The sequence below is a fragment of the Molothrus ater genome, chromosome 3 (genome assembly GCF_012460135.2).
Source record: "Molothrus ater isolate BHLD 08-10-18 breed brown headed cowbird chromosome 3, BPBGC_Mater_1.1, whole genome shotgun sequence".
NCBI lineage: Eukaryota > Metazoa > Chordata > Aves > Passeriformes > Icteridae > Molothrus > Molothrus ater.
This window is the reverse complement of record NC_050480.2, coordinates 26,674,087-26,698,055: the sequence shown is the minus strand read 5'-3', so window position 1 is coordinate 26,698,055 and position 23,969 is coordinate 26,674,087. Positions and strand designations below refer to the sequence as shown.

The following is a 23,969-nucleotide window of genomic DNA, read 5'->3' as shown; positions in this document are numbered from 1 at the left end:
AAAGAGTGGAGGGAAAGTAATATTTTCTCAATATGATCTGTTCCTATTTATCTTCGGACACATTTCTGTGAGGAGGGAATATAAAGTACTTTTTAGTTATAATATTTATTTTATTTTCAAACCATTTCATTTTTGTGCTTGAACACAAAGAGCATAAAACAAAACAAACTCAGAGAGAAAAGAGAGCTATGACTATATTTTCTCCACCCCTTGCCAAAAACACTACAAAGAATGGAAAAAACAATGTCTCACTTAAAGCCCCAGAACTGGTTAATCAAAGCAGTTGATGATCACACACACCAGCTGGGAAAAAAAATAGTTTTCTATCCATACTGTACTCATAACTGCTACCTCTGGCAGCCTCAGTTGGAAAACAGGAACTGCCATGCTCCTGTCAGAGGTCTGCAGAGTGAGGAAATCTTCCACTAACCCCCACAAAAAGCACTGAGCCAAGGAACAAGAAAACTCCTAGTGGGCAGCTACTGAGTGACCAGAGCAGCAAGGACACAGCAGTGACCTAATCCCCCTCAGCACCTATTTGGCTCATATTTGGATGCATCATCACCTGAGGATGAGGTATCAGTTGGGGCTTCAGGTATCAGAAGAGCCTACACCATTTTGTAATTAACATAACAAGGCCTTGGTGTCAAAGATACAGTTCTCTGTATAAGCAAATTTTATAACCATCCAGTGTGGAATAAGTTTGGTGTAACCTAATAACCTTTGAGTACATCTTGTGAGCATACTTTTGTTGCCAGGTTATGGGATCACACTACACTCAGATTGGTTCTTAAGAGCCCAGTGGGCTGTGCATGGCCTGTGATGATAAGCTTCTCATGAGCATTCTGATAGTAATATCAAGGCTCATTTATCAGTGACACACACTTCTCTGGGGTAGTATTGAGGTATTTCAGACATTATGTGGGTTTTTCTGCAATTATGATCCCAGTTTTTTTCTTCCTCCTCTTCCTGCTCAGGCAACATTACCTAGCAGGACCAGCAGCCCAGACAGCTCTGATTCACACTCTCCAGCAGAAAACAAATGGGTGAGGATCTGAGCTTCACCATCTTCATTTAAGAGAAGCACTCAGTTCTCAGTCAGATCTCCATCTCCAGATAAGCACACGGGTTTCAAAAACTCTCCAAACAACAGTCCATGCTTGTGCTCCATACTGCCCTGAAGGAAATTTTCCCCCATGCAGGTCTTTCCCACCAGGCTTTCAAGTGGCCTGTCTCACAGAGAGGGGTTTCACAGCCAATAGTGACCCAATGCAAACTAACCAACTGACCACTATTTAGTAGTCCTCTTCATGAGCTAAAACAGGAATAAGAGTCACAGAGAGTGCACTTCTTCATCCATCTTTTATTCCAAAGGTGCTATGGAAAAGGAGGATATTCACCTGGCTCTCTTAGTTCTTTCAAACCCAGTGCAGGGAAGGGGAGGAAGCAGGGGGAGGAGAGGGGAGAGGGACAAAAGGAGCATTTAGCTCTAACATTCAAAACCAGCACAAGGTACTTTTAAATCTCTACAGGTATCTGGACTGCTTTTTTGAAGCTGAGTCAGCAGGTCAAAAATATCACACAGTTACTCAAACAAAACAGATCTTTCCCAGCTTTTGATCCATACAGGCCTGCTGCAGGAAAGGTGGTTTTATCTTCTGTTTCAAAATTAATTACTAATATTCGACAAATTTCTGCATGATCTTTGCAGTGAAGAGGAAGATTTTGTCAGGTCTTTTCTCAGTAGGCAGCCTAAAGCACATTTATTTTTACTCTGAGAACCAAGAGATTCAAAGCACAGTCTCCAAATGTTTCAGAGGAAGTTACCCTTATCAGTAGTCTTTAGGGAAGTCCTGTACACCACATACTTGGGATCAAGAAGGTGTCACGTGAAGTCTTTAACCTAAAAGAGGTTAAATATGCAAGTACCAGCATAGCTCCCTTTTCAGCATTGCTTTGCAGTATTAAGATCATCCTTTAGGTAAGTGGAAAAACACTGGCTACAAAATACTATCTTATCCCACATGGTGATGTCATGATTATGTAATATTATCCTCCAAAGATTACTGTATATTAAAGAATATGCTGTATTGCCCAGGCTTTTCCCTTGCATAACTTCCTAGGTGATTTGCATCATTGAATAATGGGAAACAAGGCTCCCCAGGCTTGACAGGAGACTGCCTCTCCCCACAGAGGAGTAACTTTTCTTGCTCACTAAATTTGGGTTCATCTCCCAGAAGATGTCACCACGCACCAAGCAGAAAAAATTTGTCCCAGCAAACACCCCCCCAGCCCAAAGGATCATAGCTCAGGATCTGTACCCTAGATGTTTCCTGGGCACTGCTGGTCCTGGGGAAAGGAGGCACTGTTCCTCTGCAGCACAAGGAAGGCTCTGAAGCCTCGTGATTAATTAAGCGTGGTCAGCTTGACTCTCCTCAGGAGGAATGAGGAAACAGAGGTAGAAGAACCTGTTTGATGAAACTTTGAGCACTGAAGCCTGAGGCAGGAGCTTTGGTAGAATTAAACACTGTTTCTTTTTCCTCCCCTTTGCCTCCAATCTGTTTACAACTCATATACTGGCAGGGTCAATGAACACGCAAGGTCTATTCAAGACACAGAAAACAGAGTAAGAAACAAACTCTGGGAAAGATATAATGTAATCAATATCCCTTTGAATCAAGGTGGCCCAAGCCTTCTATACATGCATAAATTTAGAGTTTCAAAAAAAGAAAAGAACCCAAACTACCCCTCATATCTGTCATACTGTGAAAAACATCAGTATTGTTTCAGATAAGATTTGTATTTCTACATGCTGCAATAACCAGATGCAAAAATTTTAGCCATTTTCTAAGCAGAAGAGCAACAAATTATGAGAGGACTGAATCAGTCTGACTACTGTATGTACATTTCTCAGTTCATGCTTAGGGCATATAGATTTCCTTGTATAACTTCTAAAATCTACTGTGAAGAAATGGTTTTCCCCTTAAGCATGACTAGCAGTGAAGTCTCATTATACCCACCCTCAGTTCAAATAATGCCAGCAATGACTGCAGTCATTGGTAGCACATTAACCTCATAGGGACAGTAAAGTATGCACCAGTGGGAGAGGAGGAATCTAGTCCAAACATCCTTTACAACCTCTCAATCTCCATGCACAACATGGTGTACTGAGATGCCCAAGCAACATGAATGGCTCCAATGAAAGTCAAAAAAGCTAAATGTGAAGGGTTTTGCAATTTGTGTGAAAGTGAAGAATTACACCAGTACATGCTTCTTTACCCAAAGGTCTTGATTGCGTATTCAATACATTCATCAAATTGATATCCACTTAGGAATCTACTGATGAAAAGTACTACACAAATTTGGTGTTATTTTACTCTACATAAGGGAAAAAACATGTAAAAATGCTCCTAAGCATGACAGTAAAATTGAAGAAGGATCTTCCTTTTGTCAGTAAGCATCTGGTATCTTGCTTCATCCTCTTGATGCCTCATTTTCATATCAGAGTTCTAATTAGTACAGCAGACAAACAATGAAAATGTGAAAGTGATACAGTCCCTGCAGATGAAGTACTGTACATGTCTGTGTACATATAGAGCACTGATGATAGGCACTGCAAGCACTATTGGCAGTCAAAAAAGGCTGACAGCAGTAACCTAATTTTACTTCAGAGGGTAGATCTAATCTTAGGACCTGATCCTGTCAGGAACCAAGAGCCATAAACTTACTGGAAATCAGGCAAGCTCAGCATTTCACTGAAGACACTCAGCACCTCACAGGTTCAAATCCATACTTTTGAAAGTCACTTCCTATTTCTCCTTTGTTTACCCTGGCCTATCCTGAACAGTGAGGTTTTCCGACATAGAGATAACTTTGGAAATGATTACTCTCATATTCTTTGATGATTTCAAAAGGCAGGAAAGAATCTCTCCCCTTTCTGAGGGCCACCCAGCTGAAGCAGAGAACATTATTTTTTTCAGGCATGTTAATAGGAGCCAGTAATAACTCAACTGAGTTTCCTTGGCCTTGAAATACCTGACTGAATTTGCTTTTGTTTTTTCTCAGTAACATATTTTGTTCCTGTATCTGCTGTCACACAATTATGTTTCAAACAACCCTAAATGGAGGCTGCCCAACAACTTCCAACCAACTTAACCTCTTCCTATGACACATATTCACTGCCTTAATGTGTTTTAGCCATTATTCCTGTCTCACAAGTGGATGGAGCCACTGGGAAACACAGCATAACAAAGTAGGTCTTCAAATTAAGCCTTCCAATGATTAAATATGTTAACTGTAACTAAAGCTGCTACTAGTCTCACTTTCTCCAGGGGAAAAAAGGGAACAAGTGAATACACAGGTGTTAGAGAATGGTATCTTCTTTACTAGATTCCTAACTGGAAAAAAAACCACCAAATGAGTTGGACATATACACCCAAATAAATAAAGATGAATTATTTCATCCTTTGCACCTCCATTTATGCCAGTTATTCAGTTATTCTGAGCCAAAACCTTTTTTTTTTTTTTTTATTCCAGCTAGGAGATTTGGCAAATGCAGCCTGTCACCACAATTTTTTAATTCTGCTAAAAGCAGAAGTGAGGTACTTCTCAACTGAGGAGCTGCTATCAGCAACCAATGAATCAGGGATTAAAAGTACCACTGGGAGAAGAAGGTACAAGAGGGAAGTGGAACTGGAAAAGTAGTATCCCTTAGAATAACAGGGTTAAAAGAAAAGAAGATAGAGCCTGTGGATTGAAAATCCAAGCTCTGGGACATGAGCTCTGAGCTTCAGGACAAATGCATTTTGAGACACAAAGGAATCACCTAGCTGAGTTCTTTGATTTCAGCTCTTACCAGGAATCCAATTTGTAAGCAGGGATACTTCCAGGATGGCTGGGTACCCCTCCCATATGTTCTCTTTTGTGCTGTGCTACAGCCTTGAGATGAACATCTAACATAATAGATTCATACTTTAAGAAGTGAGGACACAAACATTAACTTCATACTGAAGTGGTGATGACTGATAGGGTCTCACATTGTACAGTGGACCTGCAAACAATATTAATAAGCAATTTTTTATTCATCTAGTATTCATTCAATTCCAGGATGTATTCAAAACATTCTGTAATGGCAAAGTTTATCCTTAACCAACGTTACTTATCCAGGAAGGTAAATCTGTGACACTGGAAGAACCTGAAGAGAACTGGTCGTATTTAGGCACCATGTCTTTTCACATTTGCCTAAAGAAAGAAAATCATAGCTTCTCTGAGGTAAAAGGTGTCCCAGTATTATAAGCCTCCAGTATGAAATAAAGCATTAACATACTCCCTTAAGCTGCTATTCTAATTGATGTTCATGAGCCACATACATTTGAAAGATGAAGCAAATCCATCAGAATATTTTAAGGGCACTGGTTTCTTCCTGTAAATCACTGAGCAGTGTACTGCAAAGTCAATATTACATTCTGGATAGCCATAGAGACATGTGTAAGTTGTAAGTAAAAGGACATTCTCCTAAACAGATGAAAACTGGAAGTAACTGAAGCCTTAAATTCAACACCTTTGCACACCAATGCCTTCAGTTTCATGTAATATCACATAATTGATTTTCCCATCACTCACTACCTTTAGGATGATGGACCTTAGCAATTCACCTTTCAACACATTTTCTGTAGCATCTGCACAGTACCTTTTGGATGAAAGAAACATAAGTAAAAAGCTTTACTACACTTACAACTCTAGATGTTCAATTTATACTGATCAGGGAGGGCAATACTATACACAATATCAGGAAACCAAAGAGAAAGCTCCTTCTTCACTGTGAAAGAATGGTAATGGGTATGTTGTGTCCTTCTCCCACTTCATTTGAGCTCCAAACACACTAAATAATGAATAATTTTGCAAACCAACAAGCAGCTAAATAAAAACCCCCTTATAATTTCCCCAGAATCTCTCTTTCTAAAATTCATGAAGCCCCAGTTGCTATAATCTGCTCCAAAGTTTTCCCAACTGGAGTGAGTCCTGAAGTGCAACATGTTAACCCCAAGCCATGTCAGCACATCCGGTGTAGTGAATATGTGGCTTTTTCCAAACCAGGGACAGACTTGTGTAAACCACAGGCTAGCAGTCTGCCAGGCAGGCAACACCAACATAATCTCTCTGCATCTGTTTTATAAACACACTCAGGTGTTGGGCTATCAGGCTTTGCTGCACTGCACAGCTGCTCCACAGCACACACCAGCTGTACTTACTCCCTCTTCACACCACTCCAGCTGGAGGATCCTAAGTCTTTCCACTCTTAGTAACAGAGACAAGACCCTAAAAATGTAAAATTAAATGTTCTGTTTCCTTCAAACAATTGACTCAAATGGAAGTCCCCTTTCCTCCAAAGTTAGCACATGAACAATCAAACAACAAAAACTTTGACTTACATTTTGTCCACTCTTATCTTATACAATATTAACTGCAGTTATGGGGCTATAAGAATATACAAAATTAAAAGTTAGGATGGCAACTTTCGAAGTTTCAAACCTTTCAAAACAATCTGTTCTACATTTCAGAGGGATTTGCACATCCAACTCTTCCAGCCCTTTGACAGCTTATAAATATTTATATACAGGTAGGCTCAATACCAGGGACTTTCTGAGTACATGCCCATGGGATAACCCTCAGCGCTGATTTTTTTTCACTTAAACAGTAAAGCTGGTGCTGCCCTCAAGTAGCCACCCAGAGGAGCAGCTCAGCTTCCAACTACTGTCTCTACTTTGACAGTCTAGAAGCCTGGTTTTATAGATCCACACCTCTAGAGAAAAAGCAATAGCATCAAGAAGGCGGCAAAACAGACGCCATGCATTCCTGTTTGCTTACTACAACTGAAGGAAAGCATCCTCATAATAAAGTGGTTGGAGAATTGAAACAGAAAAAAAAAACCCTTCCAATCAAACCATAAATCCATTAGCCTACAAAAGGTAAGCTACAAGAAGGAAATAGAAATGTAATGGTGAGGATCCTTCTTTTACAAAAGTAAAAGGAGAGATTGTCAGATGAAGGAGAAGCTTTAGGACAGAAAGAGGTATCTCTAGAAGGTATCAGGCAGAAACCTTATTTCACTAGTCTAGATCTCAGACCCTGTCTCCCCACTGTAAAAATGAAACTGATACTTCCACTGCAAAATTGTGAGATTAAAACCACAATGCTTGTGCCATACTTCTGGGCAACATGGAGAAATCTTCATCCATTACACTTCCTCTCAGGAATGCTGTGAAGATGACGATACTCAAGATTCTCCAGACTCAGATTATTTTGCTAATGAGTTTCATTACAACCTGAGACAGACAGATCTACGTAGCAGACAAAGGCCTCTTCTGGAACCACTGATATAAAAGGCTGGATTATTCATTTTATAAGAAGGTTTTATACCTGAATTATGAGTGAAGGTTTGTCCCATCATTTCTATTACTGACATGCTAATTTGTTTGAAGGAATTATGTGAATGGAAATAAAGGCAATAATTACAGAAGAAAAAGGAGATAACATGCTATATCACAGGCAGATGCAGGACAACTAAGTATGTAAAAACTTGCATGACCAGTTCACAGCATGCAAAATTATAATGAAGTTATTACACATTATCTCACAGCTCACGTAAATTTCAGAAAATAATGTAATCAGGATCAGAAATATGTTGTGTACTGTAAAAATTAATTCACGAACCCCACCTGTTACCAGAAACACTAAGGAAAACCAAGCAATACTGATGATGTCTATTTTTTTGTTGATCTGTTTGTATTTTGAAACTTTTAGTTAAATAAAGCCTGCTGCAAAAAAGATCTCCCTTATTTGTACAAACTGCTCTATTACAAAGTGGCTTCACTTTGTTGACCATCTGTCATATTTACATGTTCCTTGGTCTGGCACACAAGCTTCAGCCTCTTTGTCTGCTGACTCATGTGAATAAAAACAGTCTCCCTTAACTCCTCAGTTAGACAACTATTGCTTCCCCAAGGGCCATCAAATACATTTTTTAAAAGTTACCATAACACATAATTTATTTCTTTTGCATACTTCTGTCCTGTAAAGTATAGGTTTTTATTTTGCTACACATTTTCCAGGGCTTTTGCAAGCCACATCCAGCTTGATACACAGGTTGCACACCAAAAGTGTGATTGTTTTTCTTATTTTACATCATAAACTCCTGAAGGAAGAAACTGTGAACTTTCTGTTTCTGCACAACCTCATGTTATCAAAGAGAAACTAATAACTCCTACACTCAAAACTGCCACACTGCCAGCATGTACGCATCCATGCTCTGACAAGGTCTCAGCACTTCACTCCTGTCTCACTGGGATAGCACTAGCATCAAGTACATTTTCATAGCTGCATAAAATGTCTCCAAGACTTCACATTTTTTGCATCGCAAAGTTCATTAACCGTGCATAAATCTCACAATGGAGGGGTTCTGCAGAGCAGCACACTGCTGCTGGGAAGCAGATTTTGCTTGTGAGTCTACAAAGAGAGTGCAGGGCTGATTCACAGTTGCTGGAAGAGCTGCAAACTTTTTGGCAATTCTACAAAACATTTGGCCTGTAATTTGTCTTACTGATCACTGCCACAATTATGTCCAGGTCCCACAGAGGAGAAGCCCATATAGTACAGCAAGGAGACTGCTGCAGGGAGAAAAGGCTTCACCAGAGGTGCCCCCACTTCTCACTCTGCCTCCCTTCCTTTTCAGTCAAAGGGTTTTTTTTAACCTCAGTGTTCCAGGAACAGCCTGAAAGACAAAATGACATTCTCACGCTTCCCATTTGATTTTAAACCTGATTTTTTAAAAGTATAAACTTCAGAATGCACTAATGGTTTTGAAAGCTTTATGGTATTAATAACACTGTTACAGCAAAACAGTTCTTTGCTGGAGAATGCACATATTTTAAACCAAATTTAACATGTTTGTTACATGTTTGTCACATGATTGTCAGTTTGATGTCCAGAGTACATTCAAACAAGACTAGAGATCAGTTTCATTTAATTTGTTCAAATATCCAGTTATTTACTATAGTTTTTTAATGAAGTGTCAGCCAAAACAAAAAAAAAATGTTAAGGTTTTGGAGCTTTTTCTTAATTTTAAAAATGCCCTCAACAAAACCACTTCCAAAACAACACATATTACCAAACTGAAGAGAAGGCTTGATGGTCAGAACTGACACTTCTGACCAAACACATTTACCAGCAGTTCACAATGTACTCACAAATGCATTTGCACACAGTTTAGAAGCTGTGTTGACTGGGGTTTTTACTCAGAGGGTGGTTGGGCATTGGAACAGGCTCTCCAGAGTGGTCACAGCACCAAGGCTCTCGGGCACATGGTGATTCTTGGGTGACCTGGGCAGGGCCAGGAGTTGAACTCAGTTATCCTGATGGGTCCCTTCCAACTCAGCAGATTCTGTGATTCTATGACAACAGATACAGCCACTCAGGAAAAGACAGCTAGATAACACTTTCAAAAGGCTGCTGAATCAGGAGCCTAAATTCTTCATGTAATTTCCACATTGCTGAAAAATTTGCAGTAGATCTCAATTCAGAGAAATACACAAAGTTCAATATTGAACACAGAAGGAATGCAATTGAGGGTGATGTAACTAGCTGGGAGCACAGAGGAATCAGTATGTATGCAACTAAATGATACACATACTCTCAATAGTTTCAGCAACAGAAAACACCACTCAAAGAGCTACCCATTAAAATCAATATAGGAACATCAGCTTTGAATCTGTGCACAAGACAACTTATCTCTGTCTGTCCTCCAGTCATTAATGCCCAGCACTCACTACAAACTTCCAATTTTTGTATGTTTGTTTTAGGCATATTGATTTTGCTTACTCACACATCTACTTATCAACAAAACCAACACAACAAAGTTTCTGGGGTTTTTGCACTGTTCTGGACTGTGATGAACTTAGGTCAATTGCTCCTCATCTATTTTTGTTACCATACCACTATAGTAAAGTGAATACCCTTCAAAGAAGAATCATGACCCTGACATTTCTGCTAAATGATATATCCTAGAAGGTAACATTACCCCCAAGGCCACTTGCAACTAATGGGCAAAGCAGAGAAGAATGAGCAGGGACTGGCAAGAAAAGAGCACCTAAAGAGATTACAGGAGCTTGTCTAGGTCGTAGTGTCTGAGCTGCTCCTCAGAATTGTTCAAAGTAAGCTTAGCTGAACTTGAATTTTAAAACCTTTCACCCAGCTGTATAAAAATGCATATGCAAATTTACCTCCCAAATACAACTACTAAACTAATATTGTTTTTAAAGCTACATGTAGATATAGATATATAACTTATAATATAGTTATATAATGTATCTATATATCTACCAATATATAAATACACACGCACAAATACACACATAAAGTATTGCCAAATGCATAAAGTACTGCCAAAGGGTTCTCAGAAAGAAGCTCAAGGTTCTGCTTTTTAGGTGAAAAGCCCAGACACTTGCTTCTGATTCAATGGATAACACTTCTAGAAAATAGGCATGAGGTGTTAATAAAATTCTTCTTTGTTCTTTCTTCCTTTCAGAGGCTTGGCAGGGCTCTGAGAAATTGCTAGCAGGAAGAGTAAAGGAGTGAGATAAAACTTTACATAGCTTATCTCAGCCCAGTGACATCAGAACATACTATTACCCCTATATAACATATCCAATTCATTATTGTACTCTTAGTGGTCTAACCCACCTATCACTACAGAAAAAAGCTCGAATGTAATAATACTATACCAGCTTTCATTGAATTATACAGAAAAATCCTGTAGTTCCCTCAAACTGGGCATTCTTGAAGCTATATGGGACACTAAGAAACAACTAAAAGTTTGGGAATCATGGACTAGATCATGTGGGCTGTCCATCTAAGCACATCAACTTCTTGAAGAGAAACACCACATTTTGCAAAGCATCAGGAACTCCAAATAACCCTAGCAAAATTTCCACTATTGTCTCTCCCCTTGATATTTTGAGTTAGGGACACCAAGCAAAGCTGAGCTGATAGGCTGCTCAACTATCATTGCAACCTTTCACACTGGTAAGTGTTTTCCTAATATTTCTCTTGGCTTCCCCAGTCTGCCTTTTTGATTTGTGCTTGGACTGGAATTTTTTGAAGACAGAAACCCCCATTTCACATTAAATTGAAAAAAAATTACCAAACATTCGTAGGTATTTTCTGTGATTAGGAGTCCCTGAAAATCCCAACAGTCAGTACCAACTAAAAATTTTTAATAGTGTTCCCACTGCTTGGGAGAGTCCAGTTTTCAGGGATAGATCATGTTCCTACAACACCCCACTAAGTCTGCTAAAACTGGAGCATTTTTGCCTGAAGTTCAAACCTACATATTACATTTATTCCTTCAAACACTTCAGTAGTATAACTAACTGGAAACTCGGTGCATCACTCCTTCCTGACTGAAACAGCCACTCCAACAGCCATGAGTATGATCAGTTCCCTGCTGCTTGCTGAGCAGCACAGCTGGGCAAATGCCACAGAGCCTCAGACACTGGGATGCTTCTGAGTCCTACTGACACGAGGATCTTACTGGTCTACCAGAGTGACAAAAAAGGGGAAGGAGTTGGACTGCTGGGAATAATGGCAGTATGGATATAAGGGAAGTAATGACATGGAAAATGAAGGAAAAGTTACAGCAGCTGGGACTTGAGGGCAAGGTGATAGTGGTGGATTAAGGAGAAAAGTGGGCCAGGAGGTCAAATGTTCAAGAGGTGCCAAGGCACTATGGGGTCACAAGGAAAGAAAAGACAATGAAACTCAGAGGAAAAGAAAAGCAAAAAGATTCCTCAGTAACTCCAAAAGGAACCATGTAAGAGAGAGAAAACAAAGTGGATGCAGCATGAATGACTTTAAGCCTTCCCTTTTCCAATACATTCTTAGACATCACTTTCTAAGGCCATGGATCAATCTCACCTTGAAATAAAGGGAGGTTGACAGATGCCAGAGAGACTTATGCAATGAGTAAATACGGTCCCAGCAAGAAAACTGTACTTGGAATAGATCTCTGTAGAGATCTATAGCAGGACATTTCTTTCACATAGCCTGCTAGCACTGCCAACATCAAACTCTTATGCACTATTCTTGACCATCTTAAAGCCAGAACAGATAAAGAAAGACAGAGAATTGGCAGCATAAAGACAGAACAGATGATAAAGAGGAAACTGAAGGAAAACAGGGAAGGGCACTACTGTCTTGCTGGCTTTTAATCTGTGAAACAAAGCAAAGCAATTCCAGCCATTTCCTCATCACCTATGCAGAGGATTCCTTAGTCTTCCCTTCATCTTTCCACCACCATTTTATCTGCAGCATTGCTACCACATCACACTCTAAATATACTTATAAATATTAACATTGTCAAAGCCATCTATCTTTTAATGATATAAAAAAGGCCAATGTATTGAAGAATGGAGAGTTCTAAATGCATAAGAAATCCCCATAATAAGAGGCCTGTAACTTATTTATAACTCTCAAGTACTGAAAGATACTAAGCTGGAAACATTAAGTAGTACATTTCCCTAGTCTTCATGTAAGATACAGAGATACCAAGGGGGCTTGCTGTTCAAACAATGTAGACATTAAATTTATTTGGTAATATCTAGCCATTATTCATGCTTTTTTGTTCCTGCCTGTGATGAAATTGCCCAGCAGGACACCAGAAACAAGCAAAATGATTCTATTGTCTGGAACAATCAAATCAACTCAAGTTAGCTGATATAAGGCAGAAATGGCTGCCTGCAAGCCTCCGATGAATCAAACTTTGCTTTTTTTAATTTTAAAAGCTATGGTCTGACATTATTTATGTTCCTCAACAATTCAAGCCCTAAAGAATTCAGAGGGGAAAAAAAACTCTTAGAACTGTGTAGCATTTCTCTAACACTGCTTCCAACAAAACAAACATTAAAACTGCTGTTACATTTAATGGGAACATGCCAATGTCTCTAGGTTTCTTAGCTGTGCTATTCAGAAATATGTGAAATCCTGGCTTCTGTAACTTCTGTTAAATTACAGCAATTATACTTCAATATCATTGACATTTTTAACTCTTGGAGGAATGCAAGTGAAAGGACACTCAGAAATCAACTTTACTAGCAATTCAAGCAACTGGCTGAATAATGATCAGAATAGATAAGAATTCTGCAGATGTTCTCGCACCATATTCATTTGCATTTTCTTTACTAAAATGTAGTGCAAAGTACATAACTGCCATGAAAGTTACCCAATCTCTAGAATGGCTTATTAGCTTTACAGTTGCAGTTTCATATTAATATTACTGAATGTACTTTTTATATTGTCTAGTGATTGCCTGCCAAACAGGAAAGTACTCACAAACACAAGGTTAAAACTTTTTGTCACCCTTCTGTAGTTACCACTTTCCCCCCAAATGGTTGAAACCCCTGTAACTTCTACAATTTGCATGACTCAAAATACCCCATTCTTCAGGCCTTGCTCTGGCCAGCTTAGCAAAAAGGTTTGTTCGATCCTCCCCAGCCCAAACCGTCAGTTTTACAGGCTGTCTATGGACTTCTGATCTTATTCCATATCCAAATACTTCCAGCCTTACCTTTCCATGTGGATGGAGGAAAAGTCTCTTCTCAGTCCTCTCTTACCACAAATATCCCATTACTTGCGTGCTCTATTGTTCCCAAACCCTCTCTTACCATGAACTGCAGATGTCTTTCTCTTACAAGATAATAGTTGGGGTGGGGGAAAGGAGATTAAAATAGGATTGGGTAAAGCAGAATTCAACCAGCCAATTCAAGCCAAAAAGTTCCTGTATTCAATGTTTTAAAACTGTATTCACAGTCTCCGTTCAAAACCTGAAAATCACCAAAAAGTTCATTTAAATGAAAGTTATTTACAGAGTGAAAACAAATCACATTTAGTTGCCAAGTTCTACAATTCCAACTTAAATCAAATCCTCATTTTGGCAATATTTAAAGAATTCTGGACATGGAAGACAGAAATTCAGTTTTATGCTAGAGAGCAGAAACCAGACTTACATATGCAAGATTTGCAGAAGAAGAATAAATCAGTAAGAAAAAAAAAAAAAACACAAGTAAAGGATGTTGTTAACTGTTATTTATTCTTGGTTTTCCTTTGGAGCACAGGACCCTATTGAGGGAATAATTTAAACTGGCCTGGATGATGTCCAGTGAACCCAGAGGGATCAGCAGTTTACTCAGACCCATGAAATTCTGCACAGTATCTATGGAACCACCTAAGCTGGAATAATGACATGCACTGTATTAAAACTGGCACAAGAAGGACATGCAGGAACTGTTTTCACTCCACTTGGACATTTCGTAAAAGTCTAGATTTGAGCTAGTACCTATGAACTGGACTCTGCTACTGTAACTTTTGTCTAACAAATACTTTCTACGGAGTTCAGTAGAGTTATTTTCACTATGTGGAACTTTGTATCAGTATTTGGTATTAGCAACAATAAAGTGAGATTCTGATCAGTGGTGGGCTCAACTCCTGTCCTACAGATATGATAATTCAGTGTTAAGTGAAATGCATGCTCCACTACACACTTTTCATGCCCTGAGCAATATTTTTTCACATCTGAAGTGAGACTTCAAAAGCTATATACTCAGCAAAGCAGGCCAAAAAACCCCAAAGTGGGTCAGTGATCACCATACGGCCTCCAACCAGCCGATTTGCCTATGCCAGCTCAGCCCTGTCTCCTACACGTGCAGCTTTCTGCTGCTGCCAAAAGGGCAGCTGGAGTACGCGCTGCGGCAGCAACTATTCATTACCCTCCCCCAGGTTTCTCCCCATGCCTCATCTCTTCCTTTCCCCACACTGCCCTTTCTCTCTCCCTGCAGTAACAACAGCAGAGGCAGCATTTTCCCCCTCTGTTGCTTCTCAGCAGACTGGGAAGCACTGCAGGTAAGCAGGAGCTGTTAGGAAAGAACATTTCTAGCAGGGAGTAGGAGTAGATTTATGCAGCTGTAGAAAGGGACTGATACAAGACAGTGGGTGAGCTCTGTGTGACTGTACCACATCCCCAGCAGAGAGGGAAGAGAGAAGGAACAGGAGGGAGACAGACTGTGGGAGAAGGCAAGGAAGACCCCTATCTGTACAAAGTTCTCTCCAACATCTCTCAGCTCCTCTTGACAATCACTTACCCTCAGAATGAGAGAGTCCCTGTGAAACCCTGCTGAGCCCCATAGCTCTCAGCCTTGCCCCACAAGCCTGACAGATCTTGCTCCATAACCTCCTTGTCATGCAGAAACCTCTCAAACAAGACCCCAGCAATTTCCCTTTCATCTCCACAAATATGGTTCCGATAACAGCTTTTCAGCAGCCCATGAACTGTTTAGATGAGATCTGAAGTTTTTGCAAGTGAAATCCTAGGCCTTTCAACACCACCAGCACAAATAAATTCAGTCAGCAGATGAAAATAAAAATGAAAATACGCTACAGTCACTTTCTGCCAGCCCAGTGCCAGCCCTTAGCAGTGCACGGCACAAGCAGAGGTGAACGCACAGGGTGACCTGCACTACAATGATGACAATTCCATTCTCTGTCTGCCAGCTACAACAGATCACCTGCTGGCTGAAAGGAGTTCCCATTCCAACAACAGAAATGGCATTAAAAGAAGGGGGGGGGAAAAAAGCACCTGAGTAGGCTTTCCATTTCATTCAGATTAGAGGCACTGGAAAGAGAGAGTTCTACTTCTCACATCCGTGGACAGCTCACAGGACCAAGGACTCTCAAGAGCTTTAATTCCTCCCCTGCTGCTGCCTTTCAGGTGACATTTAGAGCTCAGATAACCTAGGTGTTTAACTGTATAGACTGCAACTTCTTCCCCATGCCAGTTCCTATAACTCATCATCCACTTGCTACTGAGATATTAGATTAATTCATAATAAACTTGCTTTATGCAATAGTGGCACAGTTGCAAAACTAACTTCACATTGGCAAAACAGAAATATGAAAGGATGCTTTTAAAAAAGTATAATGTTTTAAATTTAGATCTGAAGAAGCTGCACTGAAAGAAGAAAAATAGTATGGAAGATATTTTAGCAAAGAAAATCTCACTACAATATATGTTGGTTTTTTTTTTCCTGACAGCATAAGGGGTTTTTTTTTTAAGACAGCAGAAAATTAAATCTCTTTCATTAACCTAAATATAGCTGTAAATTATTTTCATTGGAAATAGAGGCTTTTCTTGTTAAATGTTCTGATGTTCTCAATGATTTAGTGAGTTCTGCTACTCAGCCAGCAAAAGGATTTCTTAGGACAGCTCAATAGCTTTTCTCATGTACTGCCAGGCTAATGGCTAAGACCCTTAGATGGAGTCTTTGGCATAGGTCCAATCATGCTGATTTCATCTGTCATCAACTCTGGAAAGTGGACTTGAACTCAGAACCCATACTACCAATCATCCACACACGTAAACATTGATCATGATAATTTGAAGGAGTGGAACCACAGGGCTAAATATCAATGGAATTTTCCTTCCTGATCTCAATTCCACTGATTAAAATGTAGCTGCAATGCCAACTCAAGTGAATCACTTACATATGCCACATGTAAGAAAGCTAGATAAAAACATACTTTATTATTACCTGAATTATCTAACTCAAAAAAATATAGCCAGAGCTGTCAAGTTGCTGGTTTGTTTTTCAATCAGAACTTGCAAGTTGTTTATTGTTCTGTATTTTTTGTTTTTCAAAGAGTAACTTCACCAGCATCCTCTTGAATACTCGGTGCCATTCTGTATGACATTTTCTGTGCTTACAAAAAGCCTGAAATGTCATAAATCCAAAGCTTTCTAAAAGTGCAGTGTAACCATGACTAAAAAAATCTGCAAAACTGACACTTTTACTGTGCTATGTCTGTATTGATGCACTACTGGCAAAGCAGCCATCTTTTTAATTGTCACTATACTTATTTTAGAAACCTAAACAAGTGTTTTCTATTGATCTTACCAAAAGGCCACAAAACTATGTATTTTGTTTAAATGCTTTCATCCAGTAAACTCCGAATCACTGTTTCACACCACAACTTTGAATAATTAAAAAAAAATATATATTCAGGGAGTATATGTATCATACGGTTAAATGCAACTGCTGAACACTCTGTAGATGAAAGGAACCAGGATTTTGCATATCTATCTGACTTGTATTAATATAGTAGACATTATCGTGATTTCAAGCTTTGTACTTGTTTATCATTAGTGTTTCCACTGTAACCATGACATCCGTATATAGCACAGGCCTAAGAGTGAGAAAAATATCCAGTATTTTCCTAAAAAATTGTATGAGAAAAAATATAAGGATTTGAACAACGGCAAAAGTCAATCAAATTTGGTGAGCTGGCTAAAATGAGAAACAGTTTCCTCTGAGGGGGAAAAAACCCCAAAACTTTTTTTAATTTTATTTTTGTGAATCTTTTTTTGCATTTTGGACTTCTGACAAGAACCTAGAAACCTAGAAACATAACCTTGACCCTAGTGCAGATATTATAAAACAAATTCTGAAATTTCCTTAAAAAACCCCATGCAGTACTATATGAGATCAAAAGCATTAAAGCTTAATATGTTTACAAGACCTTTACAAGACATTTTCTCAACCCTCTTTTAATAGTGACTGTCCAGTCCTGCAATAATTGTTGCATCATACTGAAGGTAAGGAGGGGCAGCAGTGTAATTGCTCCAATCACACTCAGCAAGTACTTGGTACCCAGTTCCAACTTTCAGGACTGCTTAAAGGGAAACCCTCAGAATGGCATGAAAAGACTTGATGGTCTTCAAGTGTGTTTCAAGTGTGTAGGTTGCATTTATTTGATATTTCAGGTAGTAAAGAAGAATGGGTTACTGTGATTGCTGGTTTTAATTTGCTTGTTACAGAGTTCAGGGAGAGTACTACAAAAATACCTGCCTTAAATGCCAAAAGTGAAATGAAGGAACTAGTCCTCTTATTATACAGAAAAAACTGACTGTATCATACCAGCAGTCTTAGCCTAATGTTGGTTTAGGCCATGTGCATTTTCCTTGTAGTGTGAAACTCATTCAATTTGCAGACAACCTCTTTTTCAGGTTTTAATACAGACTCCAGACACTGATGAGAAGATACCAATAAATCGATTTACTTCAGTATGGACTCTATAGAGATGTCATGGCCACCGGTCTTCTTGTAACTCAATGAAAAAATACCCAAAACCAGTGTGATTTTGTAAGAGCCAGTTCTGTGAAGTCCCTATCTATTAATCCAATAAACACACTCAGAATTACAGTGACACACTCAGTAAAAAGGAAGATTTTGGAAAGGGTAAAGCACAATCCCATAAACACTTAACTTCTACCCCCCATCTAACTGTGATACAGGGGGGAGGTGTATGCTGTCTTCGTAGTACATGCACACAATCCTAGTGGCAAGGATTAGCAGTACAAACCAAGGTAAGTGATGTTTCAGAAGCTGCATTATATTGAGCTGACCAGTTATGATCCACTGCCATGTCCTCGATTCTGTCACATCAACAGACAACAAGCGTAGTCACTCCCTCGTCTCCTCCCACCCACTGAATGCTGGACAGCAATGAATCCTGATGCAATAAAAGCCAGCATTTATCTGATTCAGCTATCTAGTTCCTCACAGATCCTGTTTACAATGGACCTCAACCTGTTAAATTCCACTATGTATCTAGGGAATCTGTTCAGACATTTGAGTTCACCTTAAATATCAGAGCCAGGATGCACCCCAGTCTCACCAAAATTCAAACTTGGCATCTGGAATCTGCAAGGTTCTTCCAGATTTGGTGACAAACTCACAACATGTACCATGCACAAAAAGAACATACAAAATTATTATTCTTTCACTAAAAATCTGTGCAGATATCCTCATACCACTAGTCTCAAAGATGAAACCTCACTCGATTTCAGGAGAGTCCCAACTTGATTATCATTCAATACAGGTAAAAGACATCTGCAATATTGCTGCATTTGTCTTTTCCTGTTATAGCTATTTTTTCTCCTTCTATCACCCACTTTTACCATTTGAGCTTACTAATGTGTAGCTTTTATAGAGCATCAGAATAATCTAGACCCCGATTATCACAATGCAACACATAGGCAGCAAAAATGAAAAATATTTTAAAGTTGTAAACATAAAAGTTTTAACAGCAAAGTTGATCAGCTCCTAATCAGCATAGAGACTAATACTTTCATGCCCTTTCATCATTTCCCCATCTCTACATAACTGCATTAAACAAAGAAGCCCCAAAGAATACATAAAACTCAGACCTATTAACCCTAGCTATTTTTTCTTTGGTCCTGGGTTCTTTGTGCGTTTGCCAAAAACCTACTAGCTAGTATCCTTGACCATGAAAAATAAGTACATAAAAAGATGAGCATATATAATTTCAGATGGCTGGTTGAGCAGGGCACACTGAAAATGAGATGATAGCTACTATTGTTTTATCACACATCTCATTTAAAGGATATCCACCATTTAACAGTTTAACTGCAGAAATGTGAAATGTGCATATTCACGTTTCCTGTTTCTTGATTGTTTGATTGGTTTCTCCCTGTTAAATCACACTACCTGAGGATGTCAGAGCAAGGATTTTCCAGCTTTTTTGTACTCCCACTGAGGCACGTTAGCCTCTGGGTCTTAAAGACGCTGTGAAAGCTGCTAAGACACGTTGTGTGTACAGACAACAGAATTTCTCTAGTTGGGCCCAAATTCCACTAGGACCCTTTCATCAGTCTTGAGCATTTGAAGAAGCATTGCGTTAGATCTACGCAGAGAGGTGTCGATCATCTGAAGGAAGGAAGGAGGAGCATCAGTATTGATGCAGTGAGCTCTCAAGTGACAGGAAGACCCTGAGGTGTCTCGTATCAGAGGTCAGGTCTGGATTTTTAAGGTTCATCTTTGCCAGGCTAACCAAGAGTATTCACCCTGAAATGATGAAACTCATCTAAGCACTGGATCTTGGTTTTGTGGTACTGTTTGGTGTGGATGCATTGGGTTCAGGTTCTTCAGACTCAGTAAGACAACTAGATTTGTATGTATGTCACATAATTTCAGAAACTTACAAGGTAACTACATACCTCATACTTAGATTCAGCATATTTTTCGTTCCTGCCTGGCCTGTAGATAACATGCATTAGTTATATAGTAACCATGACTATCTCAGTAAAACAAAGTGTGGAAATAATGAAAAGCCTTCAGAGGCATTACATGCCCTTGGTAACCTAGCTCTGCAAGACAGATGTTTCATCCAGAGCCATGCCACTGAAAATCACATGTACATGTATGTATCTACAGCGTGAACACTTACCCAGTCCTCGAAGTGACGGCTCCCGTTCTGCAGCAAGTCCTCAAACTGTATAGTGCAGTTAGCTACAAAATCGTCGTACCCGATGGGGGCATCATGGAAAACAGCCATCTCTATCTTCCTGCCATTACAAACGTCGGTGACAAATTCATCGTTCCAAGCAGGACTGTTGGTCTTTTGCTTGGTCGAGGTCTGCCCGATCCTGGAGTCATCCACATTGAGGGCGATGTAAGGGTCCAGCAAAAAGGTCTGTGGCCTGGGACCCACTGCATGCCTCAGAGACCACGCCGTGGGTTTCAGATTCACCGCCTCGCAGATCTTGATTTTCAGCAAGCCATTGAAAACCACCATGGCTGGATAGCTGCACTTTTCCCGGGATCAAACACTCGCTCAACGCACTCGCACCGAGAGGGAGGGAGGGAGGTCTCGCCAATAAATAGGAGGGCAGGTCTGGGAGGTGGGGGAGCAGGGTACGGTGCGGGTCCCTTCGCCTGGCTGCTGCTGTTACCTTTGATTATTTAGCCTTTGCTCTTGCGACACCCAGTGAATACATTTATTTTCTTGCCCGTGTTTCTAACGGAAAACAAGGGAGGGGGGCCGCCAGGGAGGGGGAGGCGGCCGCGGCTGCAGGAACCCCCGAATGCTATCAAAACCCGAGCATAATCAATCCGGGGGTAAGCAAGAGCCTTCTCCCTTCACCCTGACCATAATCCTGGATCAGTCCTCGCAGAGGAAGCAGAGCCGCGATCCCGGACTCCCGCACACGCCAGTCCTGCCCGTGCGCCGCACAACAATACACACACACGCATACACACACACACACGCACACACACACACGGATCAGAAACACCGGCCGACCCACCAGCCCTGCCTACTGCACAGCCTCCGCTCAGCAAACATCCACCCGGGGACCTTCCATCCGCGCCGCCGCCCGCAGCCGCCCGTCCTGCGCCGCCGCCGCCTCCTGCTCCGCCGCCGCCAAGGCCGAGGACCCAGCGGAGCGACCCCCGCGCATGGGGGGCGCCGGCAGCGGAGCGGCCCGCGCGGGTCTCGGCGGGCTCCGGCTGGGCGGCCGCCGCCCTGGCGATGGGCAGAGCCGCCGCCGCCGCCTCCCTCCCGCCTCCCTCCCGCCGGCCGCCCCCCGCCCGCCTCCCGCCCGCCGCCTCCCCTCGGCCGCCGCCGGCCGCCTCCCTCCGCGCAGCCCCCGCCCGCTGCCGGTGCCGCTCCGCCGCTCGCTCCAGCGCAGGAAATGCGCAAAAGACGTCAGTGTGTGTGTGTGGGGCGAGCGAGCGGCGGCGGCGGCAGCCCCGGCCGCGCGTGTGTGTCTCTGTGTGTGTTTGAGTGTAGAAAGTTTTGCCTGTTGGGGGAGCAGCGCGGCCGCCACCAGTCGGGAACCGCAGCGGGGGTCGCGCTCCCCGGGCTGGGCTTGCCGCTCCTCCACACCCGCCGGGCGGCTTTCCGCCGGGGACACTGCCCGCCCCGGCCCCACGCCTCCTCCTCCGCCTCCTCCTCCTCCTCCTCACAGGATAAAGTGATGAACCAAACGTGGATAGGGCACCCCCGGACGCCTTCCTCCCCGACCGCCTTTATTAACGTGCTTGACCACCAAGGTCCTGCTCGGACCACCACTCACACCGCGGCGGGCGCTTCTGGCGCCGCGGTGCCGGCGGACGCCCCTTCCCGCAGGGCTTCCCGCCCCTCGCCCTTCTCTCCGCGATCCCCGGGACGCCTCTGCCCGCGCCTGACGGGCAGCGAACTCCGCCGCCCCCGCCCTGCCCCGCCGCCTGACAGCGCCGAGCCCCGGCCCGCGTCCCCGCCACCCCCGCCCACCGCGGCAGCGGCACAGACAGCGCTACGTCAGCGGGGGCCGGGCCGGGCCGGAGGAAGAGTTTCCCCGCGGTGTGCGAGCGCCGGGAAATGCCGAGCGCCGCCAGGGGAAGCGGCCTCCCGGGGCCCGCCCCGCCCGGCCCGGCGCGGCTCGATCCAACCCGGCCGGGAGGCGCTGCCTGGGCTGGGACAGAAGCCGCCTGTTGGCCGCCCGACGCCCCGCGGCGGTGGGGCACTGCCAGCCCCTTTGTCTCCGCGATCACCTGGCCCGTGCCTGCCCCACCTCAACCCGCGGCGCCTCCCCGCTGCCCCGGGCTGGCGCTGAGCTGCAGACCGCAGGCCGGCGGTCGCCACTGCCCTGCAAGCGTACTGAAAAGGGAAAAAAAAAATACCCCAAAACCTTCTGAAAGGGTGTGCGTACTGTTTTCTTGAACGTTATCTACACGTCATGAAAGATTTCAGTAATTTTTCATCACCGTGGTATGAAATACCCTATGAAATACTCGTGAGGCTGCATGCAGCCTGACTTTCTCCTCCTCAGAACAAACGTACTCGGGATCTGGATGGTTTCCCATGGTGAAAATTATTGCTGCCTTAATTATTTTTAGCCACTGATTTTGCCTTTGTGTGTGTGTGCTTGTGTTGAGAAAGTCACCAGGAAATGGATGGACTTTGCCCTTTGATGGGATTTCAGTTCGCTGTAATATCACAAGAGAAAATGCATCGGTCCTGGCACTCAGGAGAGCAGCTGGGGTGCTTCGAAGAATCAGCCAAAGTAGAAAGAAGCTGGATTGCCTAGATCCAGTTGAATAAGGACATAAAAGATGAGCACCCAGTCCTTGATCTGGACCTGATATTCCTGACTGGAGAGGAAAGAACAGATAATTATGGATTTCTGCAGATAATGGCTCAGGAGGCAGGTGTTATATTTGGAGCTAATGAAACAGCTCCAGTATCTGTGCTTCCAGAGCAGTTTCCAGATAGGAGATAGGGTACTAATGAAGCCAATGGGTCATGAGAGCATTCGCGTTAATGGAAGACAGACTTTCTGATGCCTGTTGCCACTTAGTCTACTAGTCAAAATAGAAGTACAGTAAAATCTTAATGTTCATTATCATCTTGACAATCTCCAAGCAGAATCATTTGATACAAAGCTGTGGTATGGAGCCAATTATGGGAAAGGTCTTCCTTTGCAATTCAGCCTTTCCTGGGCTCACAGCAGCCGTGACACATCTATCATGTTACCTTTGTAAAATATCATACTTGCAGGCCCCACCAGAAGTACAAGAAGGACCTGCTCCTTCCCTCCCAGCCCCATTCACTACCTGATGCATATAGTACTATATATTAAGCTCTATGGTCTTACATTTAGTGTGTGGAAAAGAACACTATAATTAAATCTTTTGTCTGGATATTTTTGTGGTCTTTCTCAATAAGGGCAATGTAAATAGTATGCTCCATTTCCTTAGATACTTATTGGAAAACATGAAAGCCAAACTGATACACTGTTTAATTTTTTTTCTGGTTATTTTTAGAGAACTACAACTGAATGTATTCTGTTTGCCCAAGGTAGGTAAACAGAGTCTCCATGGTGAGTTTAATGACCTAGCATCTCTCTGAGATTACACATGCATATTACGAAAGTCTGAATAAATACAGACATTATTAACACAGCATACAAAATAATAAATAGACCTTATATTTGGCTAATTACATATACAGTCTACTGCATACCTAGCTAGGCCCTGATCCCTAATTCGAGCCATCTGCACTTTTCCAGACACTGAAGCAAGCTA

At 42.0% G+C, this 23,969-nt stretch overlaps 1 protein-coding gene across 2 annotated transcripts in view; it reads right to left on the bottom strand.

Moving 5' to 3' along the window:
• The window catches only part of PRKCE (protein kinase C epsilon), a 288,051-nt gene extending 266,650 nt beyond the window's left edge, over positions 1-21,401 (bottom strand). Inside the window, exon 1 of one of the 2 annotated variants that reach the window (XM_036379719.2) lies at positions 20,350-21,401. In XM_036379719.2, the coding sequence (XP_036235612.1) occupies positions 20,350-20,697 (348 nt within the window). In that variant the 5' untranslated portion in view covers positions 20,698-21,401. The remainder of the gene's footprint in view (positions 1-20,349) is intronic. The other variant, XM_036379718.2, reaches the window with a different exon arrangement.
• Positions 21,402-23,969: the final 2,568 nt, after the last annotated feature.